Source organism: Artibeus jamaicensis, unplaced genomic scaffold (assembly GCF_021234435.1).
Source record: "Artibeus jamaicensis isolate MK-2021 breed Jamaican fruit bat unplaced genomic scaffold, CSHL_Jam_final contig_585, whole genome shotgun sequence".
Lineage (NCBI taxonomy): Eukaryota > Metazoa > Chordata > Mammalia > Chiroptera > Phyllostomidae > Artibeus > Artibeus jamaicensis.
In genome coordinates, this window is record NW_026521894.1 from 8,023,016 (window position 1) to 8,043,496 (window position 20,481).

At 36.9% G+C, this 20,481-nt stretch overlaps 1 protein-coding gene across 5 annotated transcripts in view; it reads right to left on the bottom strand.

Moving 5' to 3' along the window:
- ATM (ATM serine/threonine kinase) overlaps positions 1-20,481 on the bottom strand; it is a 170,611-nt gene that overhangs the window by 127,514 nt on the left and 22,616 nt on the right. For all 5 annotated transcript variants that reach the window (XM_053670385.1, XM_053670384.1, XM_053670387.1 and 2 more), the window contains 9 exons: positions 19,047-19,210; positions 15,080-15,249; positions 12,969-13,340; positions 12,403-12,597; positions 11,563-11,658; positions 10,263-10,488; positions 5,094-5,219; positions 3,906-4,031; positions 2,908-2,997 (listed from right to left, as the gene is read on the bottom strand). In XM_053670385.1, coding sequence (XP_053526360.1) covers positions 2,908-2,997; positions 3,906-4,031; positions 5,094-5,219; positions 10,263-10,488; positions 11,563-11,658; positions 12,403-12,597; positions 12,969-13,340; positions 15,080-15,249; positions 19,047-19,210 — 1,565 coding nt within the window. The remainder of the gene's footprint in view (positions 1-2,907; positions 2,998-3,905; positions 4,032-5,093; positions 5,220-10,262; positions 10,489-11,562; positions 11,659-12,402; positions 12,598-12,968; positions 13,341-15,079; positions 15,250-19,046; positions 19,211-20,481) is intronic.

A 20,481-nucleotide genomic window follows, 5' to 3' on the forward strand; every position in this document is an offset into this window, starting at 1 on the left:
CCTATTAAAATATAAATGACATATTTCACAGATTTAAAACAAATATTCCAAAAATTCATACAGAACCAAAAAAGACCCCAAAGAGCCTCAACAATCTTGAGAAAGAGGAACAAAGTTGGAGGTTTCATAATACCTGATACCAAAATATAGTACAAATCCATTGTAATCAAAATAGCCTGGTATTGGCATTAAGACCTGGCAGATAAATCTATGGAAACAGAACTGAGAACCCAGAAATAAACTCATGCCTTTCTGGTCAAATAATATTTGACAGGGGACAGAGAGCATACAACGAACTAAAGACAGTCTCTTCAATAAATGGTGTTAGAAAAAATTGGACTGCTATACGAAAAAAAATGAAACCAGACCACAAACTTACTACATACAGAATAAACTCAAAACAAATAAAATAGTTAAATACAAGTCACAAAACCATACTAGAAGATAGGCAGTAAAATCTGATATCTCTCATAACAATATTCTTGCCGATATGTATACTAAGGTAGAAAACACGGGGAAAAAAACAACAAATGGGACTACATCAAACTAAAAAGCTTTTCATAGCAAAAGAAACCATCAACAAAATAATGGGTTGGCCAAAAAGTTTATTTGTTTTTTTTTTAAGGAGGCCCTAATAGTGCTTAGCTCTCTTTAACACCATTCAAAACAATTCTGTTAGACTGTATTGTGAGAGCTGCCATATCAGCATGAATTTTTTTAAAACTTATTAAAACTGGTGAAAATTTGTGTAGCCATTTTAATATTAAAGATGAAAAAAAATGTAACATTTTTGGCAGATTATGCTTTATTACTTCAAAAGAGGGAAAAATGCAACTGAAACACAAAAAAAGATTTGTGAGGCAAACGTGATAACCACTACACTACTGAAACTCTTAAAAAAATTGTGTAGTATATGGAGCAAGTGGTGTGAATGATCAAACTAGTCAAAAGTGGTTTGCAAAGTTTCATGCTGCAAATTTCTCGCTGGATGATGTGCCACAGTTGGGTAGACTAGTTGAAGTTGATAGTGATCAAATTGAGATATCAACTGAGATCAAATTACACCACAGGGGAGATAGGTGACATACTCAAAATACCCAAATCAATAAAGTTATTGGTGAAAATGAATCTTTTATTTTACAGTTAAAACCATATGGACTTTTTGGCCAACCCAATAAAAAGGCAACCCACTGCAACAGAGAACATATTTGCCAATGATACATCTGATAAGAGGTTAATTTCCAAACTATATAAAGAACTTATACAACTCAACACCAGAAAGACAAACAAAATGGGCAAAGGATTTGAATAGACACTTTTCTAAAGAGGATATACAGATGGCCAATAGCCATGAAAAAATGTTCAATGTCAGTTGCCATCAGAGAGATGCAAATTAAAAGTGAGATACCACCTGACAGCTGTCACAATGCCTACCATCAATAAATCAACAAACATCAAGGGCCAGTGAGGATGTGGAAAAAGGTGAAGCCTCACATACTATTGGTGAGAATGTGGACTGGAGCAGCCACTGTGGAAAACAGTATGAAGATTCCTCAAAAAATTTAAAATGGAACTGCCTTATGACTCAGCAATTCCACTTCTGGCAATATATCCTAAGAAACCCAATTACTAATTCCAAAGAATACATACACTCCTCTGTTCACTGTGGCATTATTTACAACAGTCAAGATCTGGAAACAACCCAAGTGTTCAACAGCAAATGAATGGATAAATAGTTGTGATCCATTTACACAATGAAATACTACTCAGTTATATAAAAGAAAATCTTCCCTTTGCGACAGCATGGATAAACCAGGAGATTATTATGCTAAGTAAAAGAAGCCCGCCAGAAAAAGACAAATAACAAATTATCTCATTTATACATGGAATCTAATGAACAAAATAAGCTGATGTACAAAACAGGAACGGAGGCAAAGACACAGGACGAGACTGACAGCTGCCAGACAGTTAGGGGTTATGGGACTGAAGGAAAGAAAGAGCAGGGATTAAGCAAACACACACTCATATACATAAAACACAAAGACACAGACGACAGAGTGGTGACAGCCAGGAGTAAAGTGGGGTGAGGGGTTGGTTGGTGACGGTGAAGAGGAGAAATGGGAAAGGAAAGAGACTTTGCTTGGGGCAACTGAAACACAATACAAAGTGCAGATGTTTTATTGTGCTGTACACTTGAACACTATCGTTTTACAAATCAGTGTCACCCCAATAAATTCACTTAAAAGAAAGAAAAGAAAGAATTGTGATACTTGCTCTCTCAATTTCTCTCACTCCCCAACTCACTCCAATCTAGCTTCTGCATCGACAACTCATTTTGGTCACAACGTTAGTCTCAATGTTGCCAGGTTCTTTGCACATTTTGGTCTTAAAATTCATTAGCATTCAACCCAGTGTGCCTACAACCCTTCTGGAACTTTCCCTTGCCTTCTACTGTTGTACCCTTTTGGTTTCCCTTTGCTCTTCCTGCCTGTGACCTTACCCACCACCTGTACCCCACTAACAGCTAATCATCCTTCAGTCACCACTGAAACTGCATATCCCCCAAAATCCTTTCCTACCATCCTGATTGGTTCAAGTCCTGGTACATAAGCCAATCCTGGTAGGATTGGCTCTCCTTGGATCTCACACTTCTCCTTTAAGATACTCATCAAAAATATAATCAATAATTTGGGTAATTTTGTTTCATGTCTCTCTTCTCCATCAGCTTGCATGTGCCATGACATCAAATGCTGTTTCATTCTCTGCTGAAATCCCAGTACTAGGTAGCACCTTGCCTTATTCATACCATGAGTTTATTATCTATATAACAGATTAACAAATACATAAAGAATAAAAAAAAGAAAAATTATCAATGAAATATGGTAGTAAAACAAAAAGCATACTTACTAAACTTCTACAAATATCTGCAATATCATTCAGTAGCTTTGATGTTAACAATCGTAGGAAAAATCTAGATGCAATCTTATTTGGATTGTACTATAATGAAAAATAACCAAGCAAACAAATAAACAATTATTCTTGGTAGATAGTATTTTATCTTGAATGAAATGTAGATTTTCCTTTACACTAAAAATTCTCTAACATGAAAAGCATGGATAAAGAGTTTATTATGGGGCAAAGTTATAAATAATTTCAAAAATAGTAACCTCTTTTCTTGGAGTAATAATAACTACAGCACATCACTCTCACTGTGCATAAATACCATTAAACTAAACCAGCTGCTATATGACTCTAAACATAAGTAAGCAGTAATAGTAGCTTACAGTTTATTCTTACAATTCTCTCCTTCCCACTTACACCAAAACATAGAAAGACACATAACAAAGCCTAAAATACATGTTAATAATATTGATACATGGCCATATACTTAACAGCAACTTTGAAAAATGTTTCCAATTATTATCGCCAACCTAAATTGATTCAGCTAATCCTCAAACTGGCTCCAAATCAAGACAAAGACTACATACAGTAACACTATTCCTGTCAAATGTTGTGAAAGACTATCTGGACAGAAAGAGAGTAATGCATATGCTGGCTTATTTATCTTTGTGGTTCTCACTAGCCCTAAAATAATGGCATACACATCACATAGCTAACAGTTAGCACATATTAAATGAATGAAAACATGCTGGCAATAAGGGTCATATATGTAATATATAACAGTGGTAAAATAATTCTTAAACTTCCTGAAATTATGAAATTAGTTTCATCAGTTACTCAGATTATCTATTGCTTTATTCTTCTGGATACTACAATTTATTTTCCATTCAATTTCATTTTAAATCAGTGTATAAACTTACAATGGATCAAAAAAGAATTAGCACCACCAATCAGTTATCAACCCTCTAAACAGCCTGTACTGTCAAGTAGGAAGAACATCTTACCTTGGTACAGTTACATAAGCAACTTGTACATAGATGCATCGTATTTCTCAATGAAGTAATTCTAGATTCCCCATCTGTTTTATTTTTAAACAGAGAGATACTTTCTCCAGCACACTGCATTAGACACTATTAAGAATAGAAGAAGAAAAAAAATCAAATTTCAGTTAAAATTAGTTTAGTGATTGCTTTTTAAAATTTTAATTAAAGGTAAAATTAACAAATGCCCAGGCTGTAGTTCATTGGATTGAGCACAGGCCTGAGAACCAAAGGGTCCAGGTTCAATTTCCCATCAGGGCACATGCCTGGGATGTGGGCCAGGTCCCCCAGTGGGGGTCATGTGAGAGGCAACCACGTACTGATGTTTCTTTCCCTCTCTTTCTTCCTCCTTTCCCCGTTCTCTAAAAATAAATAAATATAAAAAAGAAAAAGACTAAATATCCCCTCCAAAAATAATAAAGTAAAATAAAGGTAAAATTAAGTTTTTAAGAAGTTATACTTGATTTATAGTATAATTAAAATTTATAAACTTTAAAAAAATTTTAAACTTTGTTTATTCACTCTTACAGAAAGGAAGAAAGGGAGAAAGAGAAGGAAACACTGATGTGTGAAAGAAATATCAATCAGTTCCTCCTCATACACCCCCAACCTGGGACCCAGCCCGCAACCCAGGCATATATCCTGACTGGGAATCGAACCCGTGACCCTTCAGTTCACAGGCCAGCGCTCAATCCACTGTGCCACACCAGTCAGGGCATAAATGGCAAATCTTATACCGTGTTCTTATAAATTACACAACTGACAGTAGTACCAAGATGAAAATGAGTTTCATGCTTAGCACCTACTTGATGAACACTCTTAGTCAAGGATTGTTTAGGATAATGGATCACAGAAAAAAGTTTTGGAAGTACAGATAAAAATCAGGAATTTTTGCTATTAAGCTTTAATGTAATATTACTTCAATTACTGTATGTATAGTTGGCTGAAAATAATTTCAAATCTTAAGGAAGGACACATAGTATCATTTCTTCTCAGACTCAATAGAGTCTGAGAACAGAAAGGGTTCTCAGCATCAATAGAACAGAAAGGGTTAACCTACATAAAAAGTATGTGGGTTATTATGTTTTCCATACAAATATACCAAGGATATATTTCATTCAATTAATCTAGAACTTACATTAATTCTCTTACCTTGGCTTTGTGGAATAATTCTGATTTATATACTTCCTCTTCAGTTATTACGCCCACGTAACAATAGCAACCAAGAACACCCACCAAAAGACTTGAACACCGGACAAGTGTTTCTGTATTTGTAGTCTTAAAGTAAAACACAAATAAAATATATGGTTCATAAATACTTTCAGTACTCTATGATTACCTCTTGTAAGAACAAATTTTATGTACATATTAAAAAACAACAGTTTGTTAACTGAGTTAATGTAACATACCCCAATGCGAGCAACAAATGTCGGAAGCCTTCAGGAGTTTAAGATGGAACTTTATTGGCCAAAGTTTCAGAGTTTTACCTGTGCAGGGGCGAACTCTCGGGGTGTCCGGAGACACGGTGCCAAAATGGCTGCAGATGAGAGTTGCACCTGGCGCTTACAGCCTGGGGGTTTTTATTGGGGTGAGCAAGCAAGCAAATACAGAAGCAGAGGCAGCTGTTAGCAAATGGCTATCTCGAGAGAACACACATGGCTAGGTTCTCTGCTTGCAACAATGGATACTTTTCTGCAAAGACAAGGTCATGCACAAGGCGGTTTATCTTGTTCAGCACTCTGTACTTTCTGTACTTTCTATCTTCCTTGCTGAAACAGTCTGGAGCCTGCCTCGGGTTCCTTTTGGCTAATTTTATCTAATTCCAGCCCTAACATTAACAGCGGTATAATTCTAATCATCTCTGAAACACATCTAAGATCCTTGCAGAGTTGTGATAACTAGGGTTCTCAAGAAAAACAACAGAAGTATCTCATAATGGCCAAGTAAGACAGCGCCTCTTAAAGTAGCACAGTGGACTGCAAAGGCCCTTAAATATTTGAGGTACAAAGAAAAAAAAACTAGTAGGCAAATAAACGTCTGGAACATACTCAAAAAATTCATATAAAGAAATATTAAAATGACCTTCAGAGCTTCTAAAGGAACCTTGACTTATTCAGCTTTTAATACTCCAAAGACTAATGCAACTATTTTTGCAAGTAGATAGTCCTTAACCAATTTTATAAAATTTTGTATGATTTTGCAAAGGTTACACAGAAGGACAAGATTTTTGGATTTTTTGTTCCTATATTACAGGGAATGGCATTTGAAGGGCAAACACAGAACACCATATTACTTTCTAAGGAAAGTGGTTACAACTGTAATACAGAAGAATGTCAGTAATTAAAGTTAAGGTACATAAAATGTCCCTTCTCTGGTTCTTCAGCTCACTATTCCTGGCTACTGAATTAACTCCTTTGAGTAGCTTACAGTTTTTATTTTACTCAACAAATATTTTATCACCTACCATTTAACAAAGCATCATGGCATATAAAAGATTAATTATATATATAATTATATATATATATATATATATATATATATACAATATATATATATATATATATATACCCCCCCCTTTAAGGAGTTTACAGCATGGTTTTAAGAGGTATATGTATATAAAACATACACAAATTTTGGTACAAGGAAGATCCTAAGTGACCTTTAAAAATGGAAACATTAAGTATTATGAAAATTAAACGACAGACTGTTGTGGCTGAGATTATCTACGAAAGGATCTAGCAAGGATTTTGACATGCAGATGATCTGAATATATAGCAATGGGTAGAAAGACATGAGAGTTTGGGCAGAATAACACATGGGAAAAGAATGTGTGAATTAATACCACGAAGGAAATGATATGAGAAATTACTGGGTGACCTCTAAAATATGGGTGACTGACAGTTCACTTATTACGTTTATCAATCACTCTTTCCATGCCAATTACCACCAAAATTTATGACACTTATTTTTCAGAACATAAGACGCACCTAGGTTTTAGAAGAGGAAAACAGAAAAAAATTTTGAAGCAAAAAAATGCGGTAAAATATTTAATAACATAAATAACACAATATTTCACCAAAGTAAATGTAAACAGAACTCAACAGCAGCATTAACAACCATTATTCCTCCCAAATTAGGTGGAGGGGGGAGTGTGTTTTATAGTCCGAAAAATACAGTATATCAGTTTTAATTATGTCAGTAATGTTGCTGTTATTGTTAACACTTCCTTCCACAAAATCCCTACACAAAACTGAATCACTTTTTCATACAATAATCGCTGTACTCAAAAACATTATCATTCCTCCTAAATCCACCCAAAGAATTCTACTTCTACAGTGTCATCCAGAATTCTTGGCGCAAAATAGTACTGAATTATTATTCTTCAGTTTTCTGTTTTTCATGCTATTTTCACTATTAGCTGACATGTACTGTCACTTTGCTTTTATTTATTTATTTATTTAATTTATTTTAATTTATTTTTTTAAATTGATTATGCTGTTACAGTTGTTCTATTCCCCCCTTCATTCCCCTCCACCCTGCCCCCCATCCCCACCATTACCCCCCTTTAGTTTATGTCCATGTGTCTCAAGTCCTTTAGGTTCTATATTTCCCATGCTATTCTTGCCCCCCCATCTATTTTTTATCTACTGTCTATGCTACTTATTTTCTGTACCTTCTCCCCCCATCTCCTCCTCCCACTCCCCTGTTGCTAACCCCCCTTGAGATCTTCATTTCTATATTTCCACTCCTGATCTAGCTGTCCTTTTAGTTTGCTTTCGTTTTAGGTGTGGTTGTTAATAACTGTGAGCTTGTTGTTCTTTCACTGTTCATGTTTCTTTAACTTCTTTTCCTTAGATAAGTCCCTTTAACATTTCATATAATAAGGGCTTGGTGATGATGAACTCCTTGAATTTGGTCTTATCTGAGAAGCACCTTATCTGTCCTTCCATTCTAAATGAAAGTTTTGCTGGATAGAGCAATCTTGGTTGTAGGTCTTTAGATTTCATGACTTGGAATATTTCTTTCCAGCCCCTTCTTGCCTGTAAGGTCTCTTTTGAGAAATCTGCTGACAGTCTGATGGGGACTCCTTTGTAGGTGATTGTCCCCTTAGCTCTTGCTGCTTCTAGGATTCTCTCCTTCATTTTAATTTTGGCTAATGTAATTATGATATGCCTTGGTGTGTTTCTTCTTGAGTCCAACTTTTTTGGTACTCTCTGGGCTTCTTGGATTTCTTGGAAGTCTATTTCCTTTTGCCAGATTGGGGAAATTTTCTTTTATTATTTGTTCAAATAATTTTTCCACTGGTGGTTGTGTCTTTCCCCCTTCTGGTACCCCTATAATTCGGATATTGGAGCGTTTAAAGATGTCCTGGAGGTTCCTAAGACTCTCCTCATTTCTTTGAATTCTTGCTCCTTGACTCTTTTCTGTTTGGCCATTATTTGCTTTCTTCTGGGCCACTTCATTGATTTGAGTCCCAGTTTCCTTTTCATCTTTATGGGTTTTCTGTGGAATTCCATTCATTTCCCTTAGTTTAGCCTTCATATGTTTCTCTAATTTGTGGCTATAATCAACCAGATCTGTGAGGAAGCTGATGACCAGTGTTTTAAACTGTGCGTCTGAGAGTTTTGCTATTTCTTCGTCGCTTAGATTTATCTCTGGGGCTCTGAGGTCTTCCTGCGACATTTTTGGTCTGTTCTGGCCCTTTAAATGTGAGAAGCAGCGCCTTGGACTCCCAGGTCGCTGGGTTGTGACACTGTATGTGGGGGCGTGGTCAGAGCGGGGAAATGGCGGCGCCCTCTACTGCCGCAAGCCACGGGGGCCGGCCCGGTCCAACCGCCCACTCCCTCGCCTGTCCGCTCGCCCGCAGATAGTCAACACGCAGCACCGCCTCCCCACTGTCTCCTCAGCAGTCGCTCACCCGGTGGGTTGCTCTAGGTCCAATCCTGGGTTTGGAACCCGTGCATCTGGATTCGCGCGTCTGGATTCCGCGCCTGGGTCCGTCCGACCGGAGTCCTGTGCAACCCCTCGCGAGACGCCGGTTTCGCCCCTTACCGGTCGGGCTGAAGAATTTGTTGTTACCGGACTTCCGAAAAGTTCAATTTTCCGTGTTCTGGTTGTGTTTTCTGATGCTCATATTTAGTTGTCCCTAAACTTGGTTGTGTGAGAAGGCACGGCACATCCACCTATACCTCCATCTTGGCGGAAGTCTGAAGTTAGTATTCTGTTGAACAGAACAACTATGTTTTATGGGTCTTTGTTGAATGAACATCCAGGTGTCTTCAGTTCTTCACTATTTTAAATAAAGCTGCAGTGAGTATCCCTATACGTATATCTCTGTGTACTTATAAATACTTGAATCACCTCACTGAGGCAGTACATTTTAGTGGTTAAGAACACAAAATACGAGCTGGTAGGATAGCTCAGTTGGTTGAAGCATTGTCCTGATACACCAAAGTTGTGAGTTTGATCCCTGGTCAGGGCACATACAAGAATCAGCCAGTGAATGAATAAATAAGCAGAACAACAAATGTTGTTTCTTCCTCCCTTCCTCCCTCTCCCTCTGAAATCAGTAAAAAATAATTAAAAAAAAAAAGAACTCGAAGTCTGTTACAGCCAGGATGATTCCAAGTTCCACTCTGTTTTGCATTAGGTGCGTCGCTTAGATTTATCTCTGGGGCTTTGAGGTCTTCCTGCGAAATTTTGGTCTGTTCTGGCCCTTTAAATGTGAGAAGCAGCGCCTTGACCCAGGTCGCTGGGTTGTGACGCTGTATGTGGGGGTGTGGTCATGAGGCGGGGAAAGGACTGGCCTCTATCGCTGCAGCCGGTCCAACCGCCCACTCCCTCACTCGCTCACAATCAGGCAACCGCAGTCAACACGCTGCACCGCCTCGCCTCCCCACTGTCTCCTCCGCAGTCGCTCACCAGGTCCAATCCTGCGTCTGGAACCTGCGCGTCCGTATTCGCGCGTCTGGATTCCGCACCGGGTCCGACCGAGCCCTCCTTTGCAACTCCTCACCAGACGCCGGTTTCGCCCCTTACCGGTCGGGCTAAAGAATTTGTTGTTAGCGGACTTCCGAAAAGTTCAGTTTTCCGTCTTCTGGTTGTGTTTTCTGATGCTAATATTTAGTTGTCCCTAAACTTGGTTGTGTGAGGAGGCACGGCACATCCACCTAAACCTCCATCTTGGCGGAAGTCCTCACTTTGCTTTTAAAAGTAAGGTTCTCACCATCCTTAGTGCCTCCTTTCCTTTCCTACCCATTTCTCCCCTCTAGCACTCTACCAAAGTAGAAATACAGGCCTTAGTTCTTTTTAAAAACTCACCTCAGATGAATAGTTATTTAGAAGCTGTTCTGACAGTTCCAGAAGATAGCGATCCAGTGATTCCTTGAGATTTTGGTGGACAGAAAAGCCTACAATGGATTTAGGCTTTTCTATAACACATTCTTTCACAATGGTTAAAAAATCCATCTTGTCAAATGTCGTCTGAAGATATAGTTCTTCAACTGTTGAGAATGAAGGCTCTTGTTTCTCTTTCAGGTGGTGTTCACTTCAAAAAAGTAAGATCTTTAATTTATAATCAAACTACCTAATACTTATCTTCATATAGCAGCATTCTACTACAAATGAAAACATTAACTTATTCAGAGACTGTTTGTACAATCAATGGATTAGTCTTTTAAATACTCCTCTTCTTTGGACTTTGACACCTAGTTGTATCAAATTTCATTATTCTATAACCAATTTTACTGAGATGTGCAAAAGTAATACAAGAAACAATCTCAAAGGCAAATTCAAAAAGTATTAAAAAGACTGTAGTAATAACACTGGACATAAACATGAAGAGTAACATTAAATCACTTCCTTTTTTAACCTTTGATTTCTCCAAAATGCAACATTTTTTTTACTTAATGCCCTCCTGAGGGATATTAGAAACCTTCATGTCAGTGAGTCATTTTCAGTCACAGTGAAAAAATAAACCTTTGAGTCAGTTAACTAAATAGAGGTTTTAAAATTTATTTTGTTTTCCTTTTTCTCAATTATCATTGGGATTTTTTATCATTAGTTTTTAAAGCTAACACAGTCAGATTTTATTTTACATATAAAAATGGGCCATATCTTGCCCTGAGCAGTGTGGTTCAGTGGATTAGGCATGTTCTACAAAGCTAAAGATCACAGATTCAATTCCTGGTCAGGGCATATGCCTTGGGTTCTCAAGGGGGGAGAACGAGAGGCAACTGATTGATGTTCCTCTATCACATCGATGTTTTCCTCTCACTGTTTCTGTCCCCTTTCCCTCTCTCAAAAATAAGTGAATAAAATCTTTTTAAAAAATGGGTCTTATCTTCAAAAAACTTATTTTATGCAATTTTTAATTCCCATCATAACATTCTATTTCTTCCATTGGCAAATGTCACATTACACTATACAGCATTTAAAATAGTAAACTGGATTTAAAATTACAGAACATAAATAATCATTAATTAAAAGAAACATTTCTTGTGTTAACAGTTGTAATTTTTTTAGTTGACCAATTTCTCCAAAATTTTAAAGACGTAGCTACTACTCTATGTAATTAAAGATATAACTTAAAAGAAATATAGAATTCTATTAGATAACATACCATTCTGGTACACTCTGGAAAAAATTCATTGTAGCTTTACAATTTTTCATAGTGAGACTCACAAGGATTTTCTCCAGTGAAAGATGTGGAAAATGACTATAAAGAGAAATAAAAATCTTCACTGAAAACATCAAAAGCCATTTAAAGTCTTCTTTAAACTTAAACATCAATGTTTGACTTTAGTATTGACCTCTAAAATTTGGATCCAAAATTAAAACTGCTTTCATCTATACTGAATGCCTTAATATTTCAAAGAAGAATTTAAAGAGCATAATTTTATGTCACTATTGTTTTTAACGTTTCCTAGACGCAAACGTGCATGGAATTTTTAAAGCTCAGTTCTGAAATAAAACAATTATGAATTCAAAGCACTGGGATCCAGAGATCTACCTTCCAATCACTCACTTCCAATTACTGACTATGGAAAGGTTAAGTGGGCAAGCTGCTCTCCCCATTCTAATCCTTCAGTCCCATTTTGTCTTTTTGTCATTTCATCCTCCCATTAACATATTTTACCCAGAAGATACTCTCATTATGATTCCAGGATACACGAGTTAAATATATGTTCAGATGGTCACAAAGGAACACATACATGCTGAAAGTGTTACATGCATATTCTTTGTGCACATCCCCCTTACTGTCCTCTTAGGACAAAGACATAGGAACAAAAAGGAAGAACACTGTAACAACAAAGGGACTATTTAATACTTAGGCGTAGCTCTGGGAAATGCTCCATTACCACTGTAAAATAAAGCCATCTAGCATCAAAGAGTACTTGATGGAGCCTCACTAAAGAAAACAACAAAAAAAAATAGTACCATGCTACTGAATTCAAATTACCTGTGAAGAATTGGAGGCAACTCTGTACTATCTTCAAAGTCATCCTCTAACTGATAGAATAGGAGCCACTTCATTATCAATTCCCTTAAAGAAAAACTTCTATTTACTTCACATGTATTCTGCTCCATTCCCATTTTTACTGTTTCTGGAACTACATAGACTGTCAGTGCCAAAGTCAAACAGCATGTAACAGGACTATAACAAAACAAAGAATGATTGTTAAAAGTAACATCTTCAAGTACACAGTATTACAAAAAAATATGGTTTATGAATATTGAACAAATAATGAATTGTCAAATTACACATCAAAAATTTAAACATTTCATTCTTTAATACTGACCTTAGTAATATTCCCACATTAAAACTAAATTTACATTTATTTATTAAGACTATCTGAACAAACAACAAAAGTGCCTGAAACAGAATTTAACAATCCTTAACTGAACTTATAGAAGCCAAAATTTGGCAGGAGGGAGGTAGATGAATATATATACACACACACATACACACATACACATGTATAAAATATAAAAACTGTAAAACCTGATACAATACAGTCAACTTACCATGAAGGTCTGCAGGCTGACCCAGTAAATAACTTCCAGAATTCTCTGTCAACCTCAACTAAATTCCCTTGAATTATGGCTCTAAGTAAGCCAAAATTTTCAGCTTGTATTTGTTCAAAACTAATATTGCGTAAGGTAATAGACCAAATTTTAATCCAGAGTTTCAATAAATCTGACTTTTGTGAGCTTTCTAGGTTTGACTTCTTGCCTTGACACAATGCAACTTCCGTAAGGCATCGTAACACATATGGTGTGCGTTCCCCACGTCGTCGCTGAGGTAGAAGCTGGTACAGTATCATCAATAATGGTAAGAGCTCACAGTTAGGTAAACTTGCAGGATATTTTAATATTAATTGGGTTGTAATCTGTAACCTGAAAGAAAACGGTATACATAATTGACTTGAAAATTACTCAATTCTATTACCAAATTAAAGAAAATATGCAGACAGTACTATTACAATATTCTAAGTAGAGTATCCCCATCATCGTTTTCCATACTATTCTCACAATACACTGGCTCTTAAAATTTATGGGGCCCTACTTCCTAAAGTGGCAACTTTCTGCCTAGCTGGGTAAGCTATCATATTTCCCTTACACAGAAACTTTTACAGAATAACTAAATTATTAATGTTATACTCTTATCACACCCACCCGTTCTTCTACCACCAATAATATTCCTCCAAGATAAGAAAATAAATAAAAACTTAAAAAAAAACTGCTTCCCTTAATATCGTGTAATTTCAATAAAAATTTGCTGAGTTCTCTACAATGTGTCCTACTCAAGAACAGAAACTTGAATTTATTTATCTTTGTATTCCTAATGTTTGGCACACAGCAAGTATTCAATTTAAAACTTTCATTTTAAAAGATTTTATTTATTTATTTTTTAGAAAGAGGGGAAGAGAAGGGAGAAAGGGAGAGAAACGCTGATTGGATTCCTCTCACATGCACCCCAACTAAGAATGAGCTCACAACCCAGGCATGAGCCCTGACTTGAGAATCAAACGGGTGACTTTTCACTTTGCAGGACGATACACAACCAACGGAGCCACGTACATCAGGGCTAATAAATAACTATTGACTAAATGGACAAATTAATGAATGTGAAATAGAAACCCTGAACTACAGAAAACAAGTGAGTTTAAGCAATAGGAATCTAAATCAAAACACTTTTCCCACATAATTCAATTATATTTAAACATTACACCAACACAGTAAATATCAAAAGAACACTAATCGTAAGTTTCACTATAATCTACAAATTTCTAACTGTCCTTAGGCAAGTTGCTTAACCTTTCTCAGTGAACCAAACAGGCTGAACTGGATGAATTCTAAAGATTCCTACCAGATCTAATATTTTGTGATTTCACAGAATTCCACACTTTAATTATTTATGCTATATGAGAATGCTGTATGAGAATAAAGAACATAGCAAATAAGAAAAAAAATAATCTTGTCCTGGCCAGTGTAGCTCAGATAGTTGGGGCATCGCCCCTTGCATCAAAAGGTCTTAAGTTCGATTCCCAGTAAGGGCACATGCCTAGGTTGTAGATTTAGTTCCAGAAGGAAGCAAGCAATCAATGTTTCTCTCTCACATCAATGTCTCTCTCTCCCTCCTTTCCTCTTTCTCTAAATCAGTAAATGTATCCTTGGGTGAAGATTAAAAAAAGAATAACCCTTTCCTACAGCATAAAGTCCAAATTATTCTGTGATTTATAAATGTTATCTTTAATTTCTTCCTAATCCAATTCTACTAAAAGGTGCTTATCCATACTAAAATCTCTTTGTTTTGAGTTGTACGACTCAAGTGAATTCCATGACACATACATTAGTGATTACCTACCAGGCAGCTATTCTCCCTTATTCCCTGCTATGGTAGTATGTCGAAGAAAGGTGGCTGGTCCCAGGAACTAGCAAATGAGCCATGGTAATCTCAATATGTCCTGGCAATCATGCTCCCCTTTGTCAGTGACTAGTTTAGAAGTAGACGAATGACCTAGTTCTGGTCATTGGGATTAAAGGATTCTGACTAATAAGATTAAAGGAGGTCTTTGCGAGAAAAAAATAAGTGAGACTAAAATGACACTAAAAGAGGAAAAATAGTATTTTACCAAGGCACAAGTTCAAAATCATTCTGTGACTTTTGAAGATGATCTTTTATTACATCCCATCCTAATTCTATTTTTCTCCTTTTGCAATGTACACTATAGTCACTAACTTCTTTTTGTGTGGTAATATAAGACTGAGAAATCTCCAAAGATATGGAATCTTCATTAAAAACCTGTAAAATTAAAAAAAAAAAAACTTAAGTTTTTTACATTACTATTATTTTCTAATAGTCCATTAAAAAATGTGTTCTTTCTAAAATGAAGATAAGGAACGTTTTTAGGCAAAAGTAATAAATCACAGAAATATATAAATATCACAATATAGTAATAAACACTTTGCATGGCTGTCTAGAAAGTAAATATTATCAAGAAGAGTATTAGTTTTATTTCCTTATAACATTTACAAAAGAATCACCAAGATTTGTAAAGTAAACCAAAAAAGTATTTTCAAAGTAATGAAATTATAAATTTTGACTTCTGGTCAAAATGGAGGTGTAGTTAAACAGGGCTTGCATCCTCACACAACCACAGCAAAATTACAACTAAATTACAGACCAATGATCATGGAAAACTGTCAGACATTAAGCTGAATGGAAGTCCAACAACTACAGAACTAAAGAAACCGCATCAATCCAGAAGGATAAGAGACATAGTGATGCAGAACAGGCAGGTCCCCAGACCCACACGTGGTGGATAAAAATTTGGGAGGCGTATCTTGGGAGTGAGGGGTCCCAGACCCACATCAGGTTCCTAGCCCAAAATTCCAGTGCCAGGAAGATAAGTCTCCACAAGTTCTGGCTGCAAAAACCAGCAGGACTGGAGTCTGTGAAAAAAACTACTCAATTCCCTGTCAATTCCTTTAAAGTGTCCACACCGAAGTAAATCAGACGTATTCCCTCTGAGCTCCATCATTACCAGGGTAGCAGCTTGAAAGAAACCAGTGGCATTCAGGGAGGAACCGAAGTGTCTGACGTCAGTGTGAGAACTGGGGGACAGCTCTCTCCCAGACAGCACAGCAAGCAGAGACCATTGTGCCATTTCTGAGCATTCCCCTCATAGAGCCACAGAAAAGGCAGGCGGGAGCCATATCTGAGACTCCATCAACCTGGCTTACACTGTGTACCCTGTCCTGGCATTTACCTGAGGCTCCTCCCCACCCAACTTATGGCCTGCCCTCACAGCCCACCTACCACTGATTAAACATCCCAGGCCTGGCACTAGCAGCAGCCAGCTTTGAATCATAGTTTGTCTCCGCCTGGGAACCTTCAATCCCAACATAAGTAGCAGCTATTTGCAGACTGCACTGTAGCTCATACTGGGTTGCCCAAAGCAAAGCACAGGTGGTGGCTAACCCTGACCTGCACCACCTGGGAAACCTCAGAATCTGAGAACCCAGTGGACAGCTACAGACCACATCGGAGTACCATCACCCTGACTGGGATAAACCAATCCTAATGGAAGGCAAAGGTTGGTGGTCAGTAGTCACAGCCAGTCCTTACAGCTGACTGGCCTGGATATATCCCTCTCATTGACCTGCCAACAGCAATCCATGCTCAACTACAACAGGAGGCTGTACTCAGGCCACCAGGAAGGTACACCTTGAGTACACAGCTTGGGCAATAGGGAAGGCTGTGCCACTGGACTCTACAGGACACCTACTGCATTAGGCCACACTACCAAGACATGGAGTCAAAGCAGCTCTACCTAATACACAGAAACGAACACAGGAAGGCTGCCAAAATGAAGAGACAAAGAAACATGGCACAAACGAAAGAACAAATCAAAACTCCAGAAAAAGAACTAAACAAAAGGAAGATAATCATGCTATCAGATGCAGACTTCAAAACACTGGTTATAAGGATACTCAAGGAATTTACTGAGGAACTCAACAGCATAAAAAATCCAGTCAAAAATGAAGGGTACACTAACTGAAATAATGAACAATTTACAGGGAAACAACAAGAGAGTGGAGAAAACTGTGAATCAAATCAATGATTTGGAACATCAGAAAATAAAAAACAACCAATCAGAATAACAAGAAGGAAAGAGAATCCAAAAAAGATGAGGACAGTGTAAAGAGCCTCTGGGACAACTTCAAGCATTCCAATATTCACATCATATGGGTACCAGAAGGAGAAGAGCAAGAACAAGAAATTGGAAATATATTTTAAAAAATGGTGAAAGAAAACTTCCCTAATTTGGTGAAGGAAACAGACATACAAGTTCAGGAGGCACAGAGAGTCCCAAATAAGATGGATGCAAACAGGTCAACACTGAGACACATTATAGTTAAAATGCCAAAGGTTAAAGATAAAAAGAAAATCTTAAAAGCAGCAAGAGAAAAAAAAAGTTAGTTACCTACAGGGGAGTTCCCATAAGAAGTTCCCATGAGAAGTCAGCTGATTTCTCAAATGAAACTTTGCAGGCTAGAAGGGATTGGCAAGAAATATTCAAAGTCATGATAAGCAGGGACCTACAGCCAAGATTGCTCTCCCCAGCAAAGCTATCATTTCGAATAAAAGCGCAGATAAAGAGTTTCTCAGACAAGAAAAAGCTAAAGGAGTTCGTCATCACCAAACCATTATTATATGAAATGTTAAATGGGACTTAAGAAAAAGATAAAAACTATGAATAATAAAATGGTAATAAACATATAGCTATCAACAATTGACTCTAAAAAACAAACTAAGCAAACAAGAACAGAGACAAAATCATGGATAGAGAGAGCAGTTTGATGGTTGCCAGGTAGGAAGGGGGTGTAAGGGAATGGGTGAAGAGGTGAGGGGATTAAGAAGTACAAATAGGTAGTTACAGAATATCCATGGGGGTGTAAAGTACAGTATAAGAAATGGAGTAGCCAAAGAACTTATACATATGACCCATGGACATGAACAGAAGTGGGGTGATTGCCTGTGGGAAATGGGAGGTGCTGGGTGAGATGGGCAAGAGGTGAAAAATTGAGAGAACTGTAATAGCACAATCAATAAAATATTTAAAATACACAAACACATTGCCCCAGTTGGTGTGACTCAGTGGATTGAGCACCAGCCTGCAAACTGAAAGGTTGCCAGTTCGATTTCCAGTCAGGTAGGGCACATGCCTGGGTTGTGGACCAGGTCCCCAGTTGGGCATGTGTGAGAGGCAACTGCTTCTCTCTCATACAACAATGTTTTCCCCCTCTGTCTCCTTCCCTTCCCCTCTCTTTAAAAGTAAGTAAATAAAATATTTTTAAAAAACAAACATAAAAAATCATAAATTTAGCATTAAGAAAATAATAAGTGAAATTATCTAGAATGTTAACCAAATCTCTGATAAAAAAAAGTTTTACTTTAGAAACATTAAGCCATCAAATGAAGAATGGATAATGAAAATGATATATCCATGTAATATTATTCAGCAATAAAAACATGAAATACTGATTTACAGTAAACTTGAAAACACGCTAAGTGAAAGAAGCCAGACAAAAAAGACCAAGTATTGTGTGATTCTTCCTATATAAGATGTTCAAAATAGGAAAATTGATAAAGATTAGTGGTTAGTTGCTAGTTACTGGAACAAGTGAGGAACTAGGACAAAGTTTAGGGAAATGTACTATAATTAAATAGAATTGATGGGTGTAAAACAGTGAAATGTCTTTAAATCACTGAATTGTATACTTTAAAATAGTGTATTTTATGCTATGTGATTTGTAACTAAGTAGAACAAAAGAAAGAAACATTATGGTTAGGGTAATCTTATTATGTACAGGCAATATTTTAAGAATGAAAAAGTTCATCACCACTTTCACTAAGTTCATAATACATAGAACAGTTATCTTTCAAGTCAGAGGCAACTCTAAATATTTATGGTATTTTGAAAAGAGTAGATAGTTACATGTGCAGAGTAATTTTATATGATTTCTATCAAAACACAGTTTTTAAGAGCCCAGTTAAAAAAAAATTAACAGGAAATTTCAAAATGTGACAAATACCTGGTGACAAATATCTGCCATCAATTCAATCAAGTTTTCCTTGACAGCAACGTTACGAAATCCTGAAGAATATTTTCCTCTGCTTCCAATATGACTTATCTCATTAACTAGCAGATCATATAAGTTGTATAAGATACTTTTCCATTTTTTTGATTCATAAGCACCTATAATTCAAAAAATAAAATTTTTGTATACACTCCATATGTACTGCCAACTCTCACTAAATTATTCATCTGTTAAAGTGAAAACAACATTAGAAGACATCTGGTCCAACCTCTATTCAGTACTAATGCCTGTTCTGACACTGTCCTTGACAAACTCTAACGGTGTCCATTTCACACCGTTAACTGTATTTGCTCAAAAATTTTCCCATATGCTGAACTAATGTTCTCTAATCAACTCAACTGAAATCTCAATTGGCCCTGACTGGTGTGGCTCAGCAGGCTGGGTGTCATCCTGCAGGTCAGGTTTGATTCCCAGTGGGCAGATGCCTGGGTTGCAGGAGGCAGCCAATCGCATTCTTTGACACATTAATGTTCCTCTCCTGTCTTTCTCCTTCCTTCCCCTCTCTCTAAAAATAAATAAATAAATAAAATCTTTTAAAAAAATCTCAATAAAACTTTCACTGATTTCTTCTCTCCCATGAAGCAAATAGAGTTAATAAGTTCCCTCTTTTGCATGAGGACCAAGTTCTCTGTATGTCTAAGTGAAAAACACCTTACCAGTTCCTTTAATTATTGTACAAATGACGTTATCTACAATTCTCATCATCCCAGTCCACTTTTCCTAGACGCACAACAATCAACCTATGTCCTTAAAATGTTGACTTTACAACATCAGGTGAACATCACACTCCAACTGTGATCTGACCAGTATGGGGAACAACAGGCTATTACTCCCCAAACAAACAAACTAGCCCCCTCCCTACAAAATCTACTATTGTAGCCTAAAACTACATTAGCATTTTAGGCATCCTCATTATCCTGCCAATTTTTAATTCAGCCTAAATATGCAGTTAACTAAAACCCTAAACGTGTCATGTCATTTCTTCACAAACCTGATTTTCATCTTGGTGAGAGCTATATGAAAGATGAAAAACTAAGAAAAGCCACCATTCTTTGACTCACAGAGGTTTCATGGGCTACTCATACATCTAAACCATACATACTAACTAGACCTCATGAACACACACAGCTATTTCTGATGAAGAAAAGAACAGTGGCTGCAACAGTTCTTTCTTGTTTTAGCTGCTATTACTCAATGTAGCATGATTTCTTAGTAAGATCATTAAACTAGCCATAATGAATTGGTCTGAAGGCTAGTGCAAGCCTAAAGGGAAAATCAGCCCGAACATGAGGAAAGGCACTCAGTTCCACCCAAGAAAGTTCCTGCCTACTCATTGGACCTAGACCATTTAAGCAATACTATCTTGATG